The sequence below is a fragment of the Natator depressus genome, chromosome 1 (genome assembly GCF_965152275.1).
Source record: "Natator depressus isolate rNatDep1 chromosome 1, rNatDep2.hap1, whole genome shotgun sequence".
Taxonomy (NCBI): domain Eukaryota; kingdom Metazoa; phylum Chordata; order Testudines; family Cheloniidae; genus Natator; species Natator depressus.
Genome location: NC_134234.1, coordinates 266,077,046 through 266,103,270, shown reverse-complemented (window position 1 = coordinate 266,103,270; position 26,225 = coordinate 266,077,046). Strand labels below are relative to the sequence as shown.

General features: G+C 40.1%; 1 protein-coding gene across 1 annotated transcript in view; it reads right to left on the bottom strand.

Annotated features, from left to right (window-relative positions):
• Positions 1–26,225, bottom strand: part of FGD6 (FYVE, RhoGEF and PH domain containing 6) — a 101,016-nt gene that overhangs the window by 73,015 nt on the left and 1,776 nt on the right. The window contains exon 2 of the mRNA XM_074941890.1: positions 15,586–18,055. Coding sequence (XP_074797991.1) covers positions 15,586–18,055 — 2,470 coding nt within the window. The remainder of the gene's footprint in view (positions 1–15,585; positions 18,056–26,225) is intronic.

The following is a 26,225-nucleotide window of genomic DNA, read 5'->3' as shown; positions in this document are numbered from 1 at the left end:
TAGGAGCTGTGAGAGAATGGTGAATGCTCAGAGAGGGCAGAATCTTCATGTATTTCAGCTGTTAAACTCCAGCAAGTCTCTGCTGAGCATGTGCGAACTACAATTTTTCAAAGGCTAGTAATTTAGGCAAATTTGGATATACTTTCATGGGGACTGGCAAAAGGCACATCCCTGACACAAAGGACAACCTCTACTACATTACAGTTCCCTCCTTCAAAGTGTAGGAGCTCTCCAAATAAAAAGTCACCAGAACTTTTTTTCCCTAGCCTTAGTGCGGTAAACAGCTACACCATTTTGGCTGAAATTAAATATCAGCTTGAGGCAGACATCCAGCCTTGCCTTTAATTTGTATTATGATAAAACAGGTGCCAACCACGATCAAACCACGGCCTCACTTTTAGGTGCTATTAAGCTAGGCATATGAGAGACATTCCCTGCCCCAAAGAGCTTGCAATCTAAATAGACAAAACAGGCAGCAGAGTGGAAGTATTAACAGTCCCATTTAAACAATGGGGAACTGAGGCACAGAGAAATTAAATGACTTGCCCAAGGCTGCAAAAGTCAGGGCAGAGCTGGGAACTGAACCTTCATCTCCCAAGTTCTAGTCCAGAGCCTTAATCATCCTGCCTCTCCTAGAACTCAGGGTTGGTTTGTTTTTTTATTTCCCTTCTGTATCCATGTTTAGCACTCCTCAGTTCTTTAAACTCTCTTCATACCCACACCAGCCTACACCACACCTCCTTTTGGAAAAGGGCCAACTGCACCAAGCTTTGGACAGATGGTTAATCCTCCCTTACTGCTGCCTTTGAATTCTGAAGACAGTGTCCTTCCCTCCAGAATGAGTTTCTTTACGACATTACTTGTCCCCTGACATCCTGTGCCTCCATTTACAGATATCGGGAAAAGGTTATTTGGCCCAGGATTGAAAATAAAGAGAAAGAATCCTAAAAGAAAAGTTAAGTAGAAAATACGTATAGCTGAACTGATACTATAACTTTAGCCCTGCCTTTAAAAAAAAAAAAAGCACTGAGCCCTATTTACAGCCAATGAGAACTTTGGTCTCAGCTCCCAATTCATTCAGAACCACAGTTTGTCACTCTAAGTCACAGAGATCACTCAACAAGTCTTGTCCCAGATCTGTCTTATGTTGTGTCTTTTGCTGTACAGTATATTTGTATCTGTTACAACATGATTTATTAATCTTCATTATTTTTAAAACACCGGTAACCGCTAAGCATTAATGACGATACACAGAAAGAATGAGCAGAAATAATGAGGAGTCCTTGTGGCACCTTAGAGACTAACAAATTTATTTGGGCATAACCTTTCATGGATTAGAACGCACTTCATCAGATGCATGGAGTGAAAATACAGAAGCAGGTATAAATACATGAAAGGATGGGGGTTGCTTTACCAAGTGTGAGGTCAGTCTAACGAGACACATCAATTAACAGCAGGATACCAAAGGAGGAAAAATAACTACTGAAGTGGTAAGAGTGGCCCATTACAGACAGTTGACAGGAAGGCGTGAGTAACAGTAGGGAGAAATTAGTATTGGGGAAATTAAGTTTAGGTTTTGTAATGACCCAACCACTCCCAGTCTGTAGAATGAGCTCACCTTAGGACCACTTCTTTCCTCTCCAGACAGAGTGTTTGAGTCCTAATGGGGACTGCTGTAACTGTTTTGACGTTCTAGGTTCTCTGCCTGAACCAGTCATGTCACTGCATACAAGCTACTTAGGCTTTGTCCTCACTGCTAAAAAAGGCATGGGTTTTTCACTGCAGGATAACTAAAATGCATTGTCTTCACCAGAGGCAGTGCTAGTCCATTTGTGGTCTTAAGCAGGACCATTTTTGCCTCATCCCTGCAAAACCATAAAAAAGCGAATAGGGTCCGAAGCAATTGCTTAGCCTGCTTATGCTTAGTGCTAGCACTGGTCTCCCCTAGGATTTTAGAGGAGGATAGCTGTTAGTAACCCCGACCACCCTCTTTTTTTTTCTTTTTTCATCAAAGATATGGCCATAGGGTTTGTCTTCACTGCACCTATTAGCTAGAGTCGGTACGCTTCAGTTACTCCGTTCAAGACAGGCTAGCTCAAGTGAAAGCAGCAGACACTGTGAAACAACACCAGGGCTACACAGATTGAATTAGTAGTTGATGAGTTGTTGCAACTCAGGCTACTGTATCCCCACTGCATTACCAGCTTGATCATCAGCTGCACTCAAGCTTCCACCTACATCTGGGTGGGCCAGCTAGCTGGAGTTTAAGGCCCCACTTAACTAGAGCTAGAGATTTGTGTGTGTGGAAAAGGACTAGATTAGGGGCAAAGCTCAAACTATAACAAGCAGTAAACAATGAGTTAATACTGCAGCGAAGACAAGTCCATAGAGTGAGCCCTTTGTATCAGTGGGACTTGCCCCAGCACAAAGGGTAATAGGTGAGATAGTTTTGTTGGCTTGACATTATGGCAAGGCACAACGCAACCAATCAGATAATTTTGATCTTCCCTTTATTTTGCCACTAAATTTACAATTCCGAGTTTCATTGAAAAGTGGTTTGAGCTCTGCCTTTGTAGACACTTAGAGCGCTGAAGGATAGAAAGACCTCTGTAGAAGATTTCTTCTAAAAGAAATAGATCAAGGCAGCTGTGAGGATTCACACTATCTTTACTGTTGTGGGTCCAGTCTCTCCTCTGTTAAAGAATGTGACAGAAGGGATTAAGGAGTGCAGGGGTACAGTGCATGAACATTTAGGGTATGTCTTCACTAGCAACATTAAAGCGCTGCCGTGACAGTGATTTAACATGGCTGTGTAGTTGCGGCACCCCGCTCTAAAAAAAGCCCACCTCCATGAGGGGAGTAGCTACCAGCGTGCACTGTCTACGCTGCCACTTTACAGTGCTGAAACTTGCAGCGCTCAGGGGGGTGTTTTTTCTGAGCAAGGAAGTTGCAGCGCTGTAAAATGGAAGTGTAGACAAGGCCTCAGAGATCCTTCAAGCAGCATGACTGGAATGGGTGGAGGGGGAAATCAAGCACCTGAGCAATTTGATTTTGGATATTACTTTGGAAGTTTCTATAAAAACCATGGCAGTTTTGATAATTACTCTTTTAGAAAACTTCAAGAATCCCACAGTAGAAAAACTAGAACATAATCTTGTCTTTTTAACTAGCAGACTTTATTTTTGACCTCAGATCAGGGACACTGCATGTCCTCTTCCTTCAGGGGGGATTTGCAGGGGGTTGTCTCCCCACTCTAGATAAATGTTTTGTGGCATTTCTCTCTCTCTGTCTCAGATCTCTTCTGGATTGATGCGTATTTGGTGGTTATGCATTTGTATAAAATGTTTACTATGCCACTTTTTAAATCATCATACCTCACATATATATGCACTTGCATTATTGCATTGCCTTTAAAAACTCCTAAGAAAGAAAAATCTTTTAAAAAGGGAAAACTAAAACCAAAGTAACGGTATTTTTTATCCCTGCTATTTAACTCAGATATCAAATGCAAGCTACTGCTTCCAGAAGTACATAATGACAACTCTCATAGCAGGCTGTCATCCTCCTGTAGTTGCATAAGCATTTTTCATTTTTCTGTTAGAGCTCTGATTCATGATTCCTCTATGCATTTCTTGGAGCGTTCAACATAAATATGCATGCATGTCTCGGATATTCCATGCTCTACATACAAGAACCATATTTTAAAATCTCAGTTAAAACTAATTTCTGACAAGATTCTTTTTTAAACTAACACCCTTTCTGAATCAAGTCATTAAACTTATGTACAGTAAGAGAATGTTGACAAAATGTAAATCTAAGCCAAACTGTGTGTCCTAAGGTGTTCCAATTCAGCCTCACAGCACGATGGCACAAACCATGAAAAGCAGAGTCCACAGCCATGGTACACTGAAACAACTCCACAGGAGCCATTGTAATGAAGCATGCCAAAATATATGCATGTTACAATGTGCATATCTGACATGATATGGCTGAAGCAACATCAAGCATGATTACCAGAAATTCAATATGCAATGACAAAATAGAGAGTGACCTATATCATTGCCTCCAGACCTGCACAGAACGTAGATCCTCCATACCCAGATCTTCCCCTCACTAGGGCCAGTTAAAGGCACCCTTCTCCTGGAGGGACCCTTGCAGCGTGGCTGTCCCCTATTAGAATTAATACATACCACCACTACTTTGGGGCCATCCATATGAAGCTATCTGTTAGGGAGTCCACTACCTCGCCTCTTGAAGCAAGCAGGGGCTTTCCTGCTACCACAGGTGACTGTGGCCAACAGGGACCCCCCATTTGGTGTTAAATGCAGAGAGGTCTCTGTGAGAAGTATTGAAGTACTGGTATTTTTGCCTTCCTTGCTAATAACATGTGTATGAAGATTCATTCTAGTTTTGCACAGATAGAAACTCATTGCATATCAACATTTCTTATGTCAGAGGTCACAGACCCCTAAAAAAGAAGATCTTAGAGGAGGGGGGGAAAAAAAAGCAACTAGAAACTCAAGAGCAAAAAACAAGACCTCTAAAACACAGAGCTAACTTAAAACCATGATTTTACCACCTATGGGTATGTCTACACTGCAGCTAGCAGTGTGCTTCACAGCACAGACAGACAGACGCAAGCCAGTTCTGCTCGAGCTAGTGTGCTAAAATTGCTGTATGGTCATTGCAGCATGGGCAGCTTAGGCTAGCCTAAGCCACCAGCCACACCACTAATTTTTAGTGCACTAGCTTGAGTGGTGCTAGCATGAGTCTGTCTACCTAGGCAAGAAGGCAGGCTCCTAGTTGCAGTTTAGACATACCCTAATACACCAGCTGTTCTGAACTGTCATGAAAATTTACCAGCCCAATACAAAAAATATATTTGCCTGTCCTTTACGATAACTGACACCAAGGAAAAAAGTAGTATTTTACTTGCCAGCCAGCCACAAAACAAATCAAACAAGTTACTCACTGTAGGTAGAATTTTAGAAGATTGTAACAGTCTGTGCTGAAATCTCAAGCACAACACCTTCAGATAGGGAAGGAAACCATACAAAATGAGAACACAAGCTCTTATCAATATATACTTAAAACATAAAAGCTACTTTACTGCATCAAGGGTATCATGAAGGCCTGGTGCTTAACTCCTCATCCTCTGAAATAAGAATTAACCCAAGTCCCAAAAAACGAAACCACAAAAACTATTCTGTGCTTATGGATCACTATTTTTATATATCATCTCCCTTCAAGAAATGTGACATATAGTTTGGAAGTAACCTTAAATCTGTGGCTCTCTGAACTTTTACATTTCGGACAATAGCCAACAAAAGAAATAGCTGAATAGTACTGAAAAGAACAGTTAATTAAACCGAAGACAAACATGGAGTGACTTAACTCTTAAAGCAGTGCTGTTTGTACAAGTATCAGCTGACATAGCTCCCTGAGTGGCACACAAAGATACTTGATGAGACACACTTTGGCTCAAGCCAAACACATGGACCACTAAAAACAACTCAGTTATTTCTTATCATGTTGGACCTACTCATGCTCTCCTCTCCCCCGTTTTTTACGCACATTAGAGACCCACTGAAGGGGAGAAAAGTAGATGCTTTTTCTGATCAACATAAGGGTTCCCACGAGGAAACCACAGAAAGCAGTGGGGCTCCACACACTTGGAGTGGTCTGCCCACATGGATCAGATTGGACTGCTATCAAGGTATTAGTTTGGGTAAAATTCCTTTCATTGCCCCATAAAGATTTTGGAGGCTTTATTCCATTTTGCATTTTTGCAATAAAAAGTTATTTTCACACACACTGAGGTTAGCTCCCATTTTAAGGAAAAAGCTTAAAACTTTCATAAACAAATCAGGGGCTCATAAAAAATGAACATCAGAATTCAAACCGACAAGACAAATGTGTTCCTTGCTGCATTGTATTCGTTATGTATATTTTAAAGTACAAATGTACAATATTGTAATACTGTAGTTAGATGTGCATAATCAAGTACAACTAAAATAACTGGTAATTTCTGCATGCAGACAGAGAGACTAAAATGTACTGAATTAAAATATGAACAAAATTATATTTTAAGTCAAAATTTTGGCCTTACTCTTTCCTAACACTTCAAAAATGTATTTTTATGTCAAAATCCAACTCAAATGTGTTTTTATTTCCCATACATAATACAAACGATTAGATAAAGTGAAATGTTTACCATAGTAAGACCTAAAGAAACGTATCAAAGAGTTTTAGGAATACATTTCCTGAGCCAATGCTGAAAATAACCTTCAGGAAAAGGCTGTTGTCAAGCCATGTAAATGAGTCTTTCATCAATTCTCATTTCATGTAAGACTTTCCGCTCCATATTTATGTTATAGTGCTCTTCTGCATTAAGTTGGAAGACATTTGATTTACTAAGTACACCACTGTTGGTGGGTCTGAAACAGGAAGTCATGGTGGAGAAAGTCAGAATAAAGAACCCTAGCTGGTCCTTCCCTTAACATGACAAGATGGATGGATGTAGAAAGAATGCTCAAATGAAGAAAAAGTGAAAAGCAAGGGAGTAGGGTTTAACACAAAAGAGGGAAAGACTGCATCTGTTACCCTTCAAGAGATAAAATTTCCAGAATTTGAAATTCTATTATGAAGGTCTAACAGGGAGTACAAGAGGCTGTCTTATACTTAGAGAAAATTTGAACAGGGCTAAACGGGATGCCTTTTCATTTACTTCCTTGTTTGTTACTCTGAGAAGAATTTTAAGTTAACAGATGCGGCAATGATTTTGTAGTAGTCACCAAAAATCAGACCTTTTAAAATTATCTGCACTTCACAATTTTCAGAATTTTCCAACAGCAGATTATAATTAATTTTAATGTTAAAAAAATTTTTTTTGACCCATAAGCCTCTTGGTTATATCCTGCTGGCTTTAAAGAATTTTACAGTGTTGAAATCTGATCTGGATATAAGGATTAATTACTAGAAGGGCTAAACTTAAATCTGCAACTGAGATTCTTAACCTGGTGGTCACAACCATGCTGCCCTTCCCATGACGCTAATATGGGGAGATTCCAATACAGAGAAAGATGAGAATCATTGATCTAGGGGCATGCAGATGGCTAGACAGCGTGTTGTAAACCCTCTGAGGCAAGGGTGGTGTCTATCTGTATTTGTAAAGCACTGGGGCCTTTATGAACCATAACTAAAAAATTTGATAAAATAATTAGCATGACAGCCTTTCAAAGTATATTTTGATTATTTAAAAAGAATAAAAAAATTCAGAGTGGTTCTGGTCATACTGCACAGATCTGAAATTCTGCCTATTTTGCCTGCTTTGACCAGCTTCCTAAAGAAGAGGTGAATCAAATTCAGTAAGAGTGTGCAGTAGGCAAGCAAGAATACCATAATATGCGATATTACTCCATGTGAAACAGTGACAGAACATCAGATTTTTCTGAAAGATCATTAGTTTTGCAATGCAGCATATTAGAACCACGCTGCTCATTCTTTTCCAGCATGTGGAGTGCAGTAGATGTTGCTGAGGAAGCAGGTGAAAATATGTGCAAACCATAACGGGAGAGGGTGGGGTGGAAGGGGGTGTCTACTAACTTGTCATTGAGTCTGTTTGTTTGGAGAATCTCCTCGGGTGAAAAAAATGTTAAAAGATCGAGTTTATTAAAGTTGTGTTTTGCTTTATACTGAAGGCAGTAAAGTCCTACCCCAGCTGCTCTGAAGTGTGACCTTAATTGGGGGAGGTAAGGGTTGGGAGTCAGGTGGAGCCTCTGCCATGCAAGGCTGCTCTTTGGCCAGCATGCATCCAGCCTGACAGGTCAGAGCCAGTGCTTTGGGAGGATGGACAGGAATATCCTTGTAGCACTGAGAAGACCAACTAGAATGGCACAGTTGCTAAATTGTTGCTGTCTACAAAAGCAGTCTATGGGTAGAAAGTGATGCTGTTGGATGGCACCACAGCTAGCATTACTTAGAACAAGAGCAATCCAAATGGTGGAGTGAATACCTATGCACTAGAGTGATGATTTTAAATATTTTAAATGATGGGGCCACTTTATACCAAATCATACAGTGAGTTAAATTATGGACCTAAACTACGTGACAGTGTCCCTTTATATTACGGAAAACAAATGTTTAGGGAAAGTAAAGCAAAGTGACAAGGATTTGCATCAAGAGTCTTCCAAAAGAGAAACATGATTTTCCCAAACAAATGATTGTCTACTTAAAATGCCTTTCATATGCTACATCCCACAAAGTGTTTTAAAATAACTATTCAGAGCACAAATGCATGTGACGTAGAAGAGTAACTAGACCCAAGCATCTTGACTGAATCTGTCCCCAAAGGGGGCACCTTCAGAAGAGCAGCACAATCCCAGCATTCTGTACAAACCCAGTTCCTGCTTGCTCACATTTTGGCCCAGAGACTAACACTGCTGAGTGTTAACAACATTTGTAGTGAGAGTCTCACATTGATCTTAATGTTGGTCTCTAATTTTACAACCAGCTAATTATATATATTTCATTACAAAATTTAACACATTATTGTTCATAAACTATCAAACTGTGTCAGTGTGGTGGCACAGACCTTCTGCATGGTTGCACAGAATGGCACTGGCTACAGTTTCCATTCTCCGACCCAACTTCCTAGCTCACTAGAGCTGGGTGTGCTGAGACGTCTTTGTATTCAGCATATAGAAAGGAATAGAGTAGATATCATAGAATCATAGAATATCAGGGTTGGAAGGGACCTCAGGAGGTCATCTAGTCCAACCGCCTGCTCAAAGCAGGACCAATCCCCAACTAAATCATCCCAGCCAGGGCTTTGTCAAGCCTGACCTTAAAAATATCTAAGGAAGGAGATTCCACCACCTTCCTAGGTAACACATTCCAGTGCTTCACCACCCTCCTAGTGAAAAAGTTTTTCCTAATATCTAACCTAAACCTCCCCCACTGCAACTTGAGACCATTATTCCTTGTTCTGTCATCAGCTACCACTGAGAACAGATTTGCACTTAAACTAGTCAGAGGCGTGACTAGCAAAGTCAAAGAAGTGGCATTCATAAGCTGCAAAGGCAAAAGGATAACAGTTCCAAAATGTTGAGGGAATGGGGACGGAAAAGACTTGATGATGGGAAATAAAGGTCATTCTGCTACCCTTAATTATGTTGGCTAGTTCCCTATTCAGCAAGTAGTCCCATTGGTTTTCATAGGATTACTTGTGGAGCATGGTACCGTTCAACATGGAAGAGTGGCAAAAATCAGGCTTATCAAGGATGGGTAAGGAAGAAAGGGGGACAATTAAGACAGGGTTCTGTAAGGCAGTCAAGGATGTAGAGGGCCCCTCTCTATCTTCCCTAACACACATTCTCCAGAAGAACTAATCACAAAACAGTGACCTTTTTTTTTTTTTAAAAAAAAACCACACACACACAGAAGCAGGTGAAATCCACGCATCTGGCCCTTAGTTACATTATACAGTAGAACCTCAGTCATGGACACCTCGGGAATGGAGGTTGTCCGTAACTCTGAAATGTTCCATAACTCTGAACAAGAAGTTATGAGACTTCAGCCACGGGGAGGGGAGGGGAGGGTTTGGGGCTACAGCCGCAGGGTGTGTGTGGGGGGGATAGAGCTCCGAGTGAGACGGGGGGGGAGGGTAGCCAGGGCTGAAACCGGGAGCAGAGTCATGGGGCTGAAGCCTCAAGCACTGGTGCCCCGCTAGGGTTGCCAGGTGTCTGGTTTTTGACTAGAGAATCCAGTCAAAAAAGGAATTGGGCAGTGTCCGGTCAGATATATTGACCAGACACTAAAAGTCTGGTTACCGCTGGCAGGGGGGGAAAGTGGCAGCCTGTCGCCTGGCCCTGAAGCGGTGGCTCCCAAGGCAGCATGCATGCACTGGATTGGGCCACGGGTGGCCATTGAGGAACAGAGTTGCCCCTCACGAGGCTAAAACTGGGAGCGCAGCCACAGGGCTGAAGCCCCAAGCCGCAGTGCTCCCACCCCCAGCTAAAGCCCTGATGCTCCCGAGGGGCAGAAGCCCCCACCCCTATCTGGAGCCCTGAGTCCTCCCCAAACCCCAAAGGCAGTACAAAATTGGCTGGAGGGGGGTGGGGTTATTTTTTTAATGTATTTTTTATTTGTCTGTGCTGCTGCCTGATTCCTTCTGGTTCCAGGTGACCAGTAAATCTGTAACTCTGGTGTTTGTATCTTTGAGGTTCTACTGTACAGCATTTTCTTTGGTTTTTACAATAGGATAAGCAAGAGCATCTTTCCAGAGCCCAGCAAACAAGAAATCTCAGATATCTGAAACTTCTTAAAAATATTGGAAAGCTGTTCAAAAAAGCCACATTTCAAAGTTCTCCTAATAAGAACTTAGCATAGACAATGCAAATCTGTTTAGGAGACATTATCCTATACAGCCAACTTCTCAGGGAAGCCTGCTTTGTCCACCTGTGATGATGGCCTATTCAAGACAGCCGACCATCAAATTAACATTTATCTCTGGGCCTAATCCTGCAACCCTCACTGATGTTATGTAGTCCCTATTGTTCATGTGAGTAGTCCATACAGGCCACTCAGCACAAATAATGGTCGCAGAATCAAGCCCATAGTGAACACAAGAACATACCAAAGATGGAGTTTAATCACAAAGACAGATTTCAACCCCCAAGTAGGCAATATCTAGCACACAACATTTTGGTAAAGTTTCCATGAGAAGGCATCTAACCTCAGGATTCCGTCAACACACAGTTTTAAAATTCCTAATCAGTTCTGTTTCTTAACTTCATGTTCATTTATTTATACTTCAGCATACTTTCTGGGTTTCCAAACAAAAATTCTAAATCAGGTCACTGGAAAAAATAAAAAGGAAACTATGTAGTTGTACTCATGTAGAGCGCTGAAAGTATCTCTCAAAGAAAAATCCTCCTAGCAGGCAATGTGTTTCAAGGAGTAATGCAATCAGAAATTATGCTAACAATTACAGGCAGCTCTACATTCAATCAAAATCAATTAGCAATCATGTATGGTTGCTGAAGCTCAGAGGAAACATTGCCAACATATTCAGGAAACATAGTATATTAATCCACGAAAAGCTGGAGGAGCAGAATAACTGAGTCTGAAATACAAGACAGCAGCTTTGCAACTGCAAATAATAATAATAAATAATAATAAAAGGGGTCCCCAAAGATGCACAAAAGTTTAAGTCTCTGCCTTTTGTCATATCACATATGCTTTAAGTCATACTTAATTTCTGTTTGCATCTTTAGTTTGTTTAGAGACTGTTTGCAAATTTCCACTCAATTTCAACTTGTTTCCAGTGAAGTTTTTGCCCTCTTTTTGGTAAACGTTTGTTACTATAAAAAGGAGAAAAAAATATTTATGACTTTTGTCATTCACTAAGAGAAATACAAATAGGCGCTATTACTTTGAAGTAACTGAGCTATTGTTACACATCTCCTACGTTAGTGTCAAAAGAAATGTTGCTGTGGAACTCTGGAGACGCATAAAAGGCACTAGCTTTTAGTAATGCTTCAAACCTGAACGCTCACTTCTTAGAAAATAGGCAATTACTTCATTCCTTGCTTACGCTGTCTCCTGGTAATTATGATAATTTAAAACTTGGCATGCATTTAGAAATGCAATTTCTGTCCCTCCCCTTCCCAGTCACCATTCTTCTCTCATTATATTTTAATTAAACAAAAAATGAAATGCCCTAAAACTCAACAAAACAAGAAGTTAACGCATTCACCTTCTTTACCCTATTTAAAATGTTTTGCCCTGATTTATTTGTCTGAAAACCAATGATCTATATTAAAGACTCTTGCTCTTGGAATTAGATTTTCGGTATTGTTCCCATGACAGAAGATCCAAAGTCAAGTTATCTTCATTTATTAGTTCTATTCATTACTTTCCTGTCTCAGGGTATCCCGCAGAACATTTCAGAGAAGTGAGTGAGTTTGACACCAGTAATGTATTAACTGTGTAGGTAAAACACAGCATACAATATGAATTCAGTGGTTCTCACACATTTTTGGGATGCAAAGGGTGTAATGAACTTAACTCCACTCCCACTCATGCCATCTCACTTCAGTGGGAGTGAAGATAGGCCAAAATCCCACTCCAGAATATTTTACTGAGAAAGCGGCTCTCCTCTTAAATAGCCTAACTACAGCACTCATCTTCCAAGATGGCCACTGGATCTTTAATTTCCTCCCAGAAGGTTACCAAAAGACGAGAAAGTGCCTCAATGTAATCTGTCATCTGAATTAGGATAAAATTGCAAGAGCTATTAATTCTCATGGTTTGGGCATAATGGGATCAGGAAAAAATTTCTCACATGATACAGTACCATTGGGTACATTATAAAGCAGTAGTCCTCAAACTGTGGGTCATGCCCCCGTATGGGGGGTATAGAGGAACATTCGGGAGGAGGGCATGGGCCAACTCCCACAGGGGGCAGGGAAGGAGTGCCACTCAGTCCAACTCCATCTTCAGCCCAGTCCCAGCTCCACACTGCCACCGGCCCAGCTCCAGCTGCAGCTCCATGCTGCCCCCTACTCCACCCCCAGCCCAGCTCTGCCCTCATTCCCTCTCCACCCCCAGGCCAGCTCCACCTCTAGCCCCAGCTCCTCCCCCATCCCCAGTTCAACCCCCAGCTCCGTCATCAGCCCAAGCTCCTTCGCTGAGCCAACTGTGCAGTAATGCGGGGGGGGGGGGGCAAGGGGGGGAAGTGAGCAGACAGAGTCCATTACTGGTAAGGGGGGTTGGTGCAACAAGAAAAGCATGGGCACCACTGTTATGAAGATTTTAGGCCTTCCTCTAGAGCACATGAAACTGGATACTGTTGACAGCACATAGGACTAAATTGACCCATAATCTATTCTGGTACATCAAGCCGTGAGTTCCTGTGGTTAGGTTGCATATGTGCTTTAGTAGTAATGTTTGAGGTACAGCCCTTTCAACCTAGAGGCTGTGTTTTAAAGTACAATTTCTTTTGCACTGCAGTTTTAAATTATAAAAAGGATTGTTACTAACAAATCTCAAATGCCAGGCTATGGAAATTTTAGGGAAAGTGATCTAATAGAAAGGGGCAAGTGCACATGCAATATACTAGGTTTATGTAATCCAGGGTATCAGCCTGCTTGGAAGTGTTACACTGCTCTCCTTTTCAAAGTCTTCAAGTATTCATGAATACCACAGAAAGACTAAGTGACAATGAAATACAACAACAAATAACTCTGGTTCTAATCTAACATCTAAAAGGAAGCTATGCCAAGCACAGAAGCAAGCACTGTACTTCAGTCAGCAACAAAAATAATACTGTACACAGTTCATAAGACCAATACGTGAGGGTAAATGCGTAAGATGTCACATTCAACATTATGAAGCTTAATGAGACTACTTTCCGCAATAAAAAGATTCCTACCTTCCTACAAAGGCAAGTAACTTGATGTAGATGAAAAGTAATTCAATATACAAGTTTTTACTTCCTAAAAATGTTATGTAACCCTTCTGCCAGGCCGAGTTGATAGCAGCAAGGGCCGGGTTCAATACACAGGGGTTCCCTCTCATCAAAGCAAATGCAAAACTGGCTCGAGCCCCCATCCAGTGACCTGGGAAAATCTTACACATGCCCCTGGGCGCCTCAGAGAGGCAATACTTCCCCTCTTGCAAGCACAGAGTCTCGGTGTAGCAGAGAATCTTTAACAACATGAGGTAAACGACATCAGCATTAAATTGGGAAACCACCACAACTAGGGTTCATCAACCAAACCATGAGCAAATTGGGCCATGTCCTTTCCCTCGGGTTCTTGAGTCCCACAACCCAAACGTCTCTTGAGTCCAGCAATCCAAAAATCACCCGAAGTCCAAAAAGTCCAACAACCCCAAAAGTCCAGCCCCAGAGTTCAAAAGTTCATCTGCAGAGTGTTACTCTCCAGTCTGGGTAAAACTGTGCGTGGGGGGGATGGGGGAAGAGAGGTAAGGGGCACCTTACGCAACCTGAAGCTGACTGCCCCACAGCTCCACAGGACTTCACTCAGATCCGCTCCACAAGCCGCTCCGCTCCATGTCACACAAGTGGCTCCCGCCATCCCATGAACTGCTCCACCAGCTCATTCACAAACGGCTCCGCTACGCTCTAGATCTTCAAGCTCCCCACTACTTGACACAGTGCTCAGTGATTTCAGCTTGTAGTAGTGGGAGCCTTAGTGCTGGTGCACCATAAGGCCAAAGTGAATTCAGCACAGTACCTGTAGCTAGACTCTTAACAGACCCAAAATTAGCTCCGACATTCCACAGTGGAGAGAGACTGAGGTGCAATTGATGTTTCAGGCCCTCACAAAGGGGCCCACACCACCAGGTACTAATACCTGTCTCCAGCCTCTCTCAATTCACAGAGTTTTGGAACCCATGTCCGTTGCCTAGCGAGTGCTACTTAGTTGATGGCGAGTCCCTCCATCATAACAAAAGGCCAAGTACAATTCTACTATCCTTGATCCCCATAATCAGGGTAATAACAATTTATTCTTCCTGCCCCAATAACAGACACTCCGGGGATCCCACAGCAGCCAAAGTGACCATTTGGGCAGCTATGGCCTCATTCTAGGTGGGGTGGGTGTGCCTATGCAAATGAGATCGGCCCCTGAAGTTCTTTTCCACAACTTGCCACACTTCACCACCAGATGTCAGGGTGGAGCTCATTCTGACTCTGCTTACAGTTATAAGGATGCCATTTCAAATATTTTCTCCCCCTTTACAACAAGCATCTCATTGCAAAACATAAAGTTCTCACACTGGTGAAATGCATAAAAAAAAATTTCAAAGCCTTTGTACTCTACATGTAAAATAAGAGCAGTTGTGATTGTCTTCACAGAGTTTGGTCCATACACCAGCCCTGCAGTTCATCTCAATAAGCACCCCCTTCCACCAGAGTCACATTAAAAAACTATAGTGCAAGGAATTGTAAAAAGTAGCTTGCTGGGCACTGAGCTACAAATAACTACATATTCCATTCAAAATCTGAACATTCATTTACCAAACCCTAAAACGCTACAAAAGTCCACCTTTATTATTAAAAGTCACCAAAGCATATCTTTAAGTGCTGTCCATCACAAAGAGAGCTTTCCATTGGACTGCTTCGCTTAGAGCATTTAAGCAAGTTCACTCTGGGACTTGGTCTTTATTTACAGGAGCTTTTCCAGATTGAATACAAGCAACAGTTAGATATTACCATCAATTCCAGTTTAAGAATACTCTAAATTCCAAAGCAAAGTATCTATCTTTAAGTCTGATTAGACATTGGGAATGATAAAAATTTGCCTTTTCCTTGACACTAAATTCTGCAAGTAGATCCAAGAGTTATTTCACCAAGAAAAAGTCCTTCTGGGTCACAAATTGCTACTAAATTAACATATATGGGTGAAAATACATAGGGGTATTAGATTGTTTTGCCAACACGTAATAAAACAAGCATATTTCCTAAATTCACCATCCAAAACAACAACAACCAACAATTTGTCTGTATCCAGCACACAGAGCTGTATCTATTTTACACACACTTTCCTCCTAGATTACCTGCCATGTCTTGAATGGCTCCTTGTAGCGTCATCTGGTTCTTCCACCTCATATACATTTGTGTCATGGTCTTCCACCATACTGCTGGAATTCTGCCATTCAAAACATGGATTTTTATCAGAAGACAGAATAAAAGGCAAGTTTTCATACTCTGGAATTTCTTCATAGTGGCGCACATTCTCATATTCTGGTGGATAATCGCTTGTAAGAGAATTCAAGTGTGTTTGTGACAACTGCTTCCCTGAGAATATTTGTTCATCTGAAGACTCTAATCTTTGACTGTTTGGTATATCATGCTGACTCCTATGTCTCTGTCTTTTCTTTTGTGATGCTGGGCTACTTATTTCTGCAGAACGTGCCTTGGCAGATTTAGTTTTCCTTTCGCTTGCTAGGGATGTTACTTTCCAGTTGTTACCAATACCATTCCCTTCCCCAGTGGAAAGACTAGCTATGGCACCATCTATGGACTGGCTGCCTTTGGAAAAAAATTTCTGGAAGTCACTTTTCATTATGCAAACAGACAATTTAATGTTGAGAAATTTCTTTAAAGTATTTTTCTTCTGACTGTCTTTGCAAGGCTTGTCTGTTCTTTCCATATCCACAGAAGATAGAGATTTAGCTCTAGGCTTGATCACAGCAGTTGCAAGGTCAGAGTTTGTGGCAATGGTGGCAGTTTTTAACGATTCTGGATTGCCTGAAAATGGCAGGATAGGATGAGGTAATTTCCAGACAGGTTTCTCTGAAGAACGTTTTGGCATGTCACCGTAAGGTGACGTACCTTGTTCTTTGGCCGATATATGGCTTAAACGAGTTCTTTCCAGAACATTTTCTGTTTTTTTATCTTCATTGGAAACATAAGAACTTTTTTCAACAAGCTCCTCTGATGCAGCTTTTTTCAGCAGTCCAGCAGCAGGCAAGCTGTGTCTTTGAGGTTTTTTAGGAACAATCCTTGGTGAACTTTCATCTTTTACATGAATCTCTTTATCTTCTGGTTTCTGAGCAGAAACATCAAGGCTACTGGAGGCAGGCACGTGCTGATTGCAAGTCAATTTTAGTTGCTTAGGCAAACTCATGGACAGAGTACTGCTTCGTATAAAACTAGTCCTTTTGTCCACAGCAGCTAATATACTAGTGTCATCTATCATTTCATCTGCAGGACTTGTTAAATTAAGGTCTTCGTCCAAGGAACGTTCAACATTTTCTGTCATGAAAGAAGCTTCTTGCAGAAGTTGAGGCAAGATATTCTGTGAGGCTGATTCTTCGGTATCAGTAGAGTCCTTGACCCAGTGTATTTTCTCAGCAAGATTTTGAGGAATCTCAAACGGATTAGTCTGATGCACTTTTTCTGGATGATCATTATATGAAACACTCTGACCAAGAACATTAATTTTTGCTGTTTTTTTATTAAAGATGTGCTCAGAAGATCCAGCAGAATCACACTTTGAATTAATTGGTTCTCTTGTTCCTTCCCCGGAAGTATCCATACCATCTTGACGGACTAGACACGCAGCACGCAGCTTTCTCGGTTTTGGAACTGGATGCACTTTTGAGCTGGGTGCTGAACATGCTCCAGAGGAAGGTGATGTTTTAACATCTCCTTTCATACAGATTCCACCTGCAAATGTACTATCACTATTTACATTGACATCTTCCAGGGTTTCTTGGTCCAAGGAGCAATAGCAATTGTGGCTACTTTCAGTCAGACTGGAACAAGTTTCAGACATGTGGATTTCATCAGCATCTCTCCTATTGTGGTTATTTTGTGGCTTGCCTGTAGCTTCCTCAGAACCAGATAACTGCACAAGATCTGTACACTCTATTTTAACTTCATTGTTAGAACTACTACTATCATCCCTTTCAAGTTTATCTGGACACTTGTGCCTCAAAGAGCTACTATTAGGGAATACACTTTGTGTTAGAACATCTTTGAGTGTCCCTTCCAGAAGGCTGGCCTTTAAAACTACCCGATTTCTATTTGCCACTTTTTCACTATGACTCTCCTGTATTGTCCCACCTTTTATAGATGGTGCAATTTGTTCACCTATCTTGATATTCTCTAAGTTCTCTAAATGTTCAAAAATTATTTGAGTTTTACATGTGCTCTCCCCATTTCCAAGCTTATGAATGCATTCAAAATTGCAAGAACACATTGGTATAATGTAAGTGGTATCCTCAGTGTTTTCTGTGGAGTCTCCATTTTTATAATTCAGGTGGTCTACAGTTTCAGAAGAATCTCCTTTGTGTTCTTCTAGGCTTTTTGTGCTTTTTCTTAAAGATGATGGTGGTCTAACTTCAGGAACAGATGAACTCTTGAAAACCTTTGGTTTTGGTGCTATCGCTGGTTTAGTTTTTTTTGTTGTTTGTATAACTCCAGCAAACACAACATCTGGCTTAGGTGCAACAGGGGGAGGTGATGCCTTGTGTCCTACCACAAATTTTGGTTTTGGGGCCACTGGTGGCTTCTTAATTTCTAGAAAGGAAAAAACAAAAATTTTACTCATTATGAGCCTACAAAACAACTTATCTTGCATTACAGTACTTTTAAAAGATTCAACTTTTTATAAAATTTAAACTATTCAATTATTTACACTACTTCACTTTACCCCCAACCTACTTTTTTTATACCAGCATTTCTTCCTTTTAGTAGAAACACTCAGGTAGTTTAGGGGGGAAAACTTAGGTTTTCTAAAACAAGGGTTTTTCAAAACCTAAAGCCTGTTAGAAATGTTTATCAAAAAATGTTCAGAAAGTACTTAAAAAGAATGTCTTGCTTGCTAAGACGCTGAAGTGTGAGGAGAACTGAAGTCTACTAATCTAGTTTTGCAGTTTAAGTGGAGCATCATACAAAAGTATTTAAAAAAAAAAAAGCATAAAATAGTGAAAATTAAAGGAGACTAAAAATTTTATTGTAATAATTCTATTATTATAATCCTCAATCAATCAATAACCCCCCTTCACCTTTAATATGCAACTATTTAACCTGACCGTGTCCTTTTCCCCTTTATTTTTGCAGAAACATCTACTAATGGGAATCTGCCACTATAACCAGTTATAAGTATTGGGTTCTGAAGAGTGAAGTTTGGATGATAACTGATTCTCTAGCAGTGAAGTGCATTCCAGGAAGTACAATGAGGATACACAATGTCTTACTGAATTTTCCATCCCAAGGCATGCCATTTTCTATCAATTAGAAGCTGTCATCATGATTATGGCTTATGATCCATCTGACACTACTATAAATCACTTTTTTTTTTTTTTTTTTAAGTATTCACTGATGGGACATTTTAATACATGCAAGAGATTATTTATGACATTTACAAATCTAAAAAGATATCCCATCATAACCAATTCTCACAATGATCTTGATGCAAGAAAGGTAATTTATGCAATACAACTGCAATGTTTCTCATTTAGCAGCAAATTCTTTACACATTGCCTCCATTATTGAACACACATCACTGTATATTTTCCACTTTCCTTGTACATGCTTTTTAAAAGCCTCAGTAACATGTGCTCATACATGCTGCATATCTGAAGAGATCATTTGGCCCACTGACTAGAAATTACAATATTGTTGCAAACCCATGAGGTGTTTTCATTTTTAATGCTAAACTATAATCCCTGCCTTACTGTAGAAAAGTGAGAAAGACGACCGAGTGTTAGGCTCTGTCTATACTACAGTTTACGTCAGCATAATTTACGTTGCTTAGGCGCGTGAACAGTGACATAAGTTACACCGACATAAGCTATGTGTGGACAGTGCTATGTCGGCAGGAGAGCTTCTCCCACTGATACAGCTACTGCCTGGGGTGGAGTAGTTAAGCTGCCAGGAGAGCTCTCTCCCATTGGCTTAGAGCAGCTACATTAGAGAGTTTACAGCAGTGCAGCTGCACCGCTGTAAACTTTCTAGTGTAGTCATGCTCCCAGAAGTAGAAAGTGCCATCTACTGAGAGACTCAGAGGGAGGATTTCTATAAAACTGTGCTAGTGCTCAGTCTAAAGGAGATAGAGAAAGACAGACAACTCTTCTGCCATAAAAACAGGAAAGCCATGTGTTTTTCTGGGCTGTGAATCACTATATCTAAGCCCAGACTGCCTCTACTCAGCCCCAAAATTTAGCACCTCTTGCTGCGAGGAATCATTTTATTCATCCCATTGGCGAGGGGTCAAAGCTGACCTGTGAGGCTCAATACATAAGTCAGTTGCTAAGTGAACTCAGAATAGGCAGAGGAAAGGCTAGCAGGGGGGTTTCTAAAGGAATTTGCAGGAAGGTTTGTAGGAATATTTTCAAGACGTACAGCTCTACATACACAACAAGGATGACCAGCAATGGAACAGTTATGACCTGCAGAGGATGTGACATTTTCTGTATCCATTTCCTGCCTGAAAATAGTGACTTCCTCTGCATGAATTGCAAGTTGATGACTGTGCTGCAGGAAAAGATTTGAGGTCTGGGAGGGCAGAAAAAACATTGGACAACCAGATTTGGGTAGCACCACCATAGACCCAAATAAAGAACAGAATGGTTTCAAGGAAGCTGAAAAGAAAGGAAGACAGAGAGGAGGCTTGGCAGTTTGTGACACAGTGAGGAAAGAGAAGCATGAGACAGTCTACAGAGCCAGAAGCAGGACAATTTGAGACCACCAGAGAAAAGGGGACCGAGAGAAATTCACTAGTTACAAGCATGTGGTGCAGCAGTGCAAAGAACACACTGAAATATTCAGCTGGAGGCAAGAAACAGGGGTCTCTCACACCCGAGGACTGATGCTCAGCCCAATCCTTAGAAACATCAAGCATGACTGAAGACCACAGAAAATCCAAAGAAGATAGACACTCCTCACCAGGGACTCAGTTTTAAGGTGGTGGATAAAACATTCTTCAATGGATAAAAGGACAGCAGGACTGACTACCATCTTTCCAGAGCGAACAAAACATATATCATTGAAAGGCTGGATGGGTTTATGAAGATGAGGGGCAAGGATCTGTTGCTTATGTTACACATTGGCATGAATGACACTGCCTCAGAAGAGGCTTAGCAGATCATCAAGAGCTGAAGGAGAGGAAAGTATCAGTGATCTTCCCAGGGATTCTTCCTGTTCCACAAGTGAGATAGATAGCAGAAAATAATGGAGGGAAAGTGGTGATGAGAAATAGAGGGCTCTGGTTTTGTGGAACATTGAGCCATCTTCTGTTGGGCAAGGAGGATGCATGGCTTGGTCCATTTACAACTCAATAGAAGAGGAATGAATCTTCTGGGTAGCAGACTAGCTAATGTAGCATGGAGGGCTTTCAACTAGCATCATCAGGAGAGGATGCTAAGGTGGTAAACATAGTACATATGCTTAAACATCAAACTCGAACTCAAGGTAGCACAATGTAAAGAACCAAAGTATTAAGGTAAAGAAAAGAAATTCTTCAATTGCCTAGGTAACAATGCTAGAATCCTGGATAATAAACAAAAAAAGTAGTGTTAGAAATATTTATTAAAAGAAGTTTGATACGTTTGGCTTTTCTGAAACCTGGTGGGATGATTCACATGACTAGAATGTTAAAGTCACTGATACACCTTGCTTTGGAAAGAATTGGCAGAAGAGGACAGGTGAGTTTTAACTCTACATTAAAGATATCATTATCTGCTTCAGAGTTACTGACAATTTAAAAGAACATCACCAGGAATGTTTGTGGATCAATGTGCTAACTGATAAATCACAAGACTGGGTATGGATGGAGGGTCTGCTATAAACCACCAACTCAGACAAGGGAACAGAACAAGCAGCTCCTTAAACATTTATCTATAACATGTAGAATGAAATCCACAATGATAATCCAATTTTCCCATCTGGGGGACACATGCTGAAGATCTTATGTTGCCAGTGGTAAACAACTGTGGAATTTCCAAAAATTACTGATAACTTTCTAATGCAATAAATACTCAGGGTAATTCTAATTCTATTAGATGTCTTTCTAACGAATAAAGATAAATTAATCAATTACTGAAAACTGACAGTTGTCCAAGTGCAAGTGATCACAATCTAATTTCATTTGTCATGTGCAAACAGAATATAAAACAAATCATATATATTTGATGCAGTCAATTTCTCAAATCTGAGAATAATTCTAAGAAAAATAAATTTGGAAGAAATATGTGAACAGAAAAATGTGAATGATAACTGGGAATTGTTTAAATATGCCACAGTTATGCAAGAAAGCTTCTTTGGTTAAAAAAATCATGGTTAAGAGGGAAGGTGAAGGCATCAATAAAAATTAAAAAGGTATTTAACAAATAGATTGCTTGGTAAGGTGGTCTCATTTGAAGAGCATACTTTTTAACACCACCAAATGCAAGGACATCTAGTTCACACTTGTAAAATGGGGTACTTTATCCTGGAAAGCAGTGACTCTGAAAAGGACTTGGAGGCTATGATCGACAACCAATTGTACTTGAGCTTCCAGTGCAATGCTGCAGCTAACAGGGCAAACAGTCTTCAAATATATAAGCAGGAGAATACCAAGCAGGAGTAGGGGGCTGGGATTACCTCCTCATAGAGCATTAGACAGACTGTTAGCAGAACACCACATCCCGCTCTAGAGTCTAGATTTTAAAAAAGGATGGTGAAAAATTGGAAAGGGTTCAGAAAAGAGCTACAAAAACAATCTGAGATCTGGAAAAGATGCCTTACAGTTAGAGACTTAAGAAGCTCAATCTCTTTAGTTTATTCAAGAGAAGTTCTTCAATTGCCTATGTAACAATGCAATTGTATCACCCTTAGTTATGTAGAACAGAATTTTACTCCACAAGTAGACTTATTGAAACCCCTAGGCACTATTCTTGGAGTAATGTACCACTCTTCATGACCAGGGGTGGAAGAATTTAGCATAAAATAACAACCTCACTATGAAATACTCCAGCTCCTATAAGGTAGGTAGGAAGAGAGATTATTATTGCTATTTCTATTTATATATACTTAGGAGGCACTCAGAGGCTATGACGGAGGTTAATATTATACTTAGGTCACCACATAGATTCCAAATTATTTTAAAAGCCATCTAGTGATTTTAATGACAAAGGCCATTGTAGCCTGAGTAATATCTTAGATCACTTATGCCAATAAACCTTCAGCATCAATTTTGTACCTACAGAAAATTAGGTGTGAAATTAAAATAAAAATTCAAAAGAAGAGTTCTATGTACATGATCTAATTTCTACTTTCCCCCAAGCCTGAAACAGTAGTGGTTTTTTCTCCATGTTTTGTTTTACACTTACGTAGAGACTGATTTTTCAGGTGTCCCAAATGTTATAAACTAAACAAAATAGGAAGTGAGTCATAACATCCCGGAAGATAACATATGTAGCTTTTAAAATGCAACGAAAGAAATTAGTTGTCTAGCAGCTGGATTTTTATAAAATAAGCTAAACAAATTCCAAAAGGAAAACATTAATTAAAAACTTCAGTTTGTTTAGTGATCTGCTGAAGGAAAACAGGAAAGTTGGGTAACTTTAAAGTGAATATAAGAGAAATGACTAAAGAACCTAACAAGCTCTTTGAGTCAGATTTTGTTGAGATAAAGCTGAGTAAATATAATGTGATTTGACATGTTTTAAGGTTAAAAGGACACTAAATCCTGTAGGCCTCACGTTTTCAGCCCTTAAAAGTAATAAAGTTTGATAGGAAGTCATGTTGGTTTTCTTTCTACTGCAATTCCGCCCCCGCAGGTAGTTTCTGTGCTAATAAATAAACCACCTACTCTTTCACTGCCATGATTAAACCAAATCTCAACTTCCAACTTGCGTCTTCCCTCTCCTATAAAAAAATACATGCATATTCACATTTAAGCATTTATTCTTTGCTGAAGAAACAGTGTCATTAACCCAGGTTTCCTTTAAAACAAAGCATACACATACAACTCCAAACAGGGACTGAGTGAGCAAGGTGATATTGCTGATAAATGCACAATGTGCTACATGAGTGCATGTATCTGTAAAACAGAAACTGTGACTTTTAGTGTGATCACTGCAATAAGGAAATTCTTGTTTTTAACTAATTTTCAATAATCATTTAAAAGCCTCTTTTAATACTGACTAAACACTATATTTTATAAACAAATTAATAGATAACCATATATGGGTCACTTCACCCATCACTGAAATACAGCCAACTCTGGAGTTAAATTCAATGGCATATAACACTACGCCAAAACAATTTAGTACTGGAAACAAAAAAGAATACAGTAGCATAGGTGCTGGAACCAGAGGTGTGGGGGATGCTGCAGCACCCTCTGGCTTGTAGTGAGGTTTCCATTATATACAGGGTTTACAGTTTGGTTCAATGGCTCTCAGCACCCCCACTATAAAAATTGTTCCAGCACCCCTGTACAGTAGCAAACTGAACATGCATTGAGTATTTCAAAAGGCAGAACGTGAGTTGAAATTTGGACAGGTGGTCAGGGTTTACATTCCCACTCTTGCACACACACACACTCACAAAAAAAGCCAGATCTAACACGACTATTAGTGGTTGGAACCACCTCCAAAACACAGATCCTCCGATAATACAGTGCCTCATTCAGAGGGAAGAAGTCCACACACAGAGACACTTATTCCTGCATTTCCTAGGTGTTTCAATCTATTCCTGGCAGAATTAAGAAGTGACAAGAATACGGATGGGTTCTCTATCAAACTACTTCATTCTGAAGATGCATTAAAATGACACCCAAAGGAAACACTCAAATTCTTTACATTAAATTGAACCAAGAATGGGCGACATCTTACTATTTCAAATTTTCTATATGCTTCACAGCACTGTTTAATGGGAAACACTGCTTGTTAACAGCTGAATTATGCCCTGTAGTTTTAAACCGTATAGGCTCACTGTGACTAGAATGACAGCTAAAATTACAATTTACATTATTTTAATATTTATGGGATTAAGTGTAAAATTACGTAAAAAATAAAAATGTACATAAAAAAATACTACCTCCCACATGCAAGTCTCTTTGTTGATTTCCTGTCTGTTACCACAAGTTAAAGCTCCCCATCTTCACTACCAAGGCCTTTATAATCTTGTCCTACATACACTGATATTGTTTCTCCTACTCCCATTTCACTCACCTTAATCCTTTCACATTAGTGCTTTTTTTAGCCCCTACACCTTTCAACATGCTCCCTTGTGTCTCAGCCCCCCTGTGCTTGCCAAGACAGATCCCCCCCCTCACACTTCTCCTCCTCCAAATCCCTCCATAAAACTAGTTTTCCAAAAATCCTTCCTACCTTCTCCTTACCAGTAATTCCCCACACTGTATCTTCCCTTTCCTGTTGTGTGTTTTATCTACCTCCGGGCCCTCAGAAATATGACTCCTAAACAACAAACTATAAGCCTCAGTCTTGGACCTATGCAGATAGGTCCTGCACTGATGCACAGCTTCATGAAAGTCACAAATCTCTAAAACTCTTGGAATAATAGCTTCCCAATGCCAAACAATCTGGCATTCTGGATCTTAGTATTATATCGATTTTTACTTCAGTAGTCAAGCTCTGATCTCATGAGCACTCCATAATACAATTATTTTATTTTATTTGCCCAGCTGTTTAACTCTCAGAAAAAAATACAAGGTAAGGAACTCTAGTCCCAGAAATATTACTAAGTAACTTGAACACATTAAGAAAAGGAGTACCTGTGGCACCTTAGAGACTAACAAATTTATTTGAGCACAAATAAATTGGTTAGTCTCTAAGGTGCCACTAGTACTCCTTTTCTTTTTGCGAATACAGACTAACACGGCTGCTACTCTGAAACTTGAACACATTAGTCAGTGGTTAAATATACATACTCTCCTGCTTTATTTCTTAATTCACCAGCTCTAAATAGAGTCACTTAGAAATCTATTAGGCAAACAATGTATTACAAGTAATTAAAAAATGGGAACACAATAAATAGGGCAGAAGTGTGTGTTCATAAGTTTTTTATTTTTAAATAAGCATGATTAACTATAGGATCATTAGATTGCCTTTGTTTAGCTAAGCAGTTCTATATGTTAGAGCTCGTCTCGTGCAACACTGAAAAGTGCAATAAATTGGTTACTGTTTGTTTAAGTGTGCGTGTGCTTTTTTGTTTTTTTGTTTATTTTAAACACACGAATTAAATTAGATCCTGTAGAACCACATTTTTCCCCCATACAGGAAACATCTTGTTGTTTAAGGTTTTCATTGTATTTAACTGATGCCTTCAAAAAGTTCCATAAAGCAGTTCATCAGCATAATTTATACACAATTTTATTCAATGGAAAAAACAGCTCTCATGCATGTTGGTTCATGCAGGCACAAGAAAGGAAGCCTGCTAATCTAACAGATGGGCGAACAAAAGTACTGACAATGCTTCTTTATATGACCAAACAACCAAAAAAACCCTGAGTAACTCCCTAAAATACAGGAAGATTTCTTGTTTTAAACCAAGCATTTGCTTCGCATCTTTCTTAGCCATAAAATTAATAATACTTAATAGAACAAAAGAACACAAATGTGGGTCAGGTCAAGCTAAGTGTTTGTAATGAATGCTCCTCACTATGTATGTCTACATATGTGATCATGCCGGTAAGGCTGGTAAGTTCTTGAGGTAAAACTGACTGTAGATGTCAATTAACATT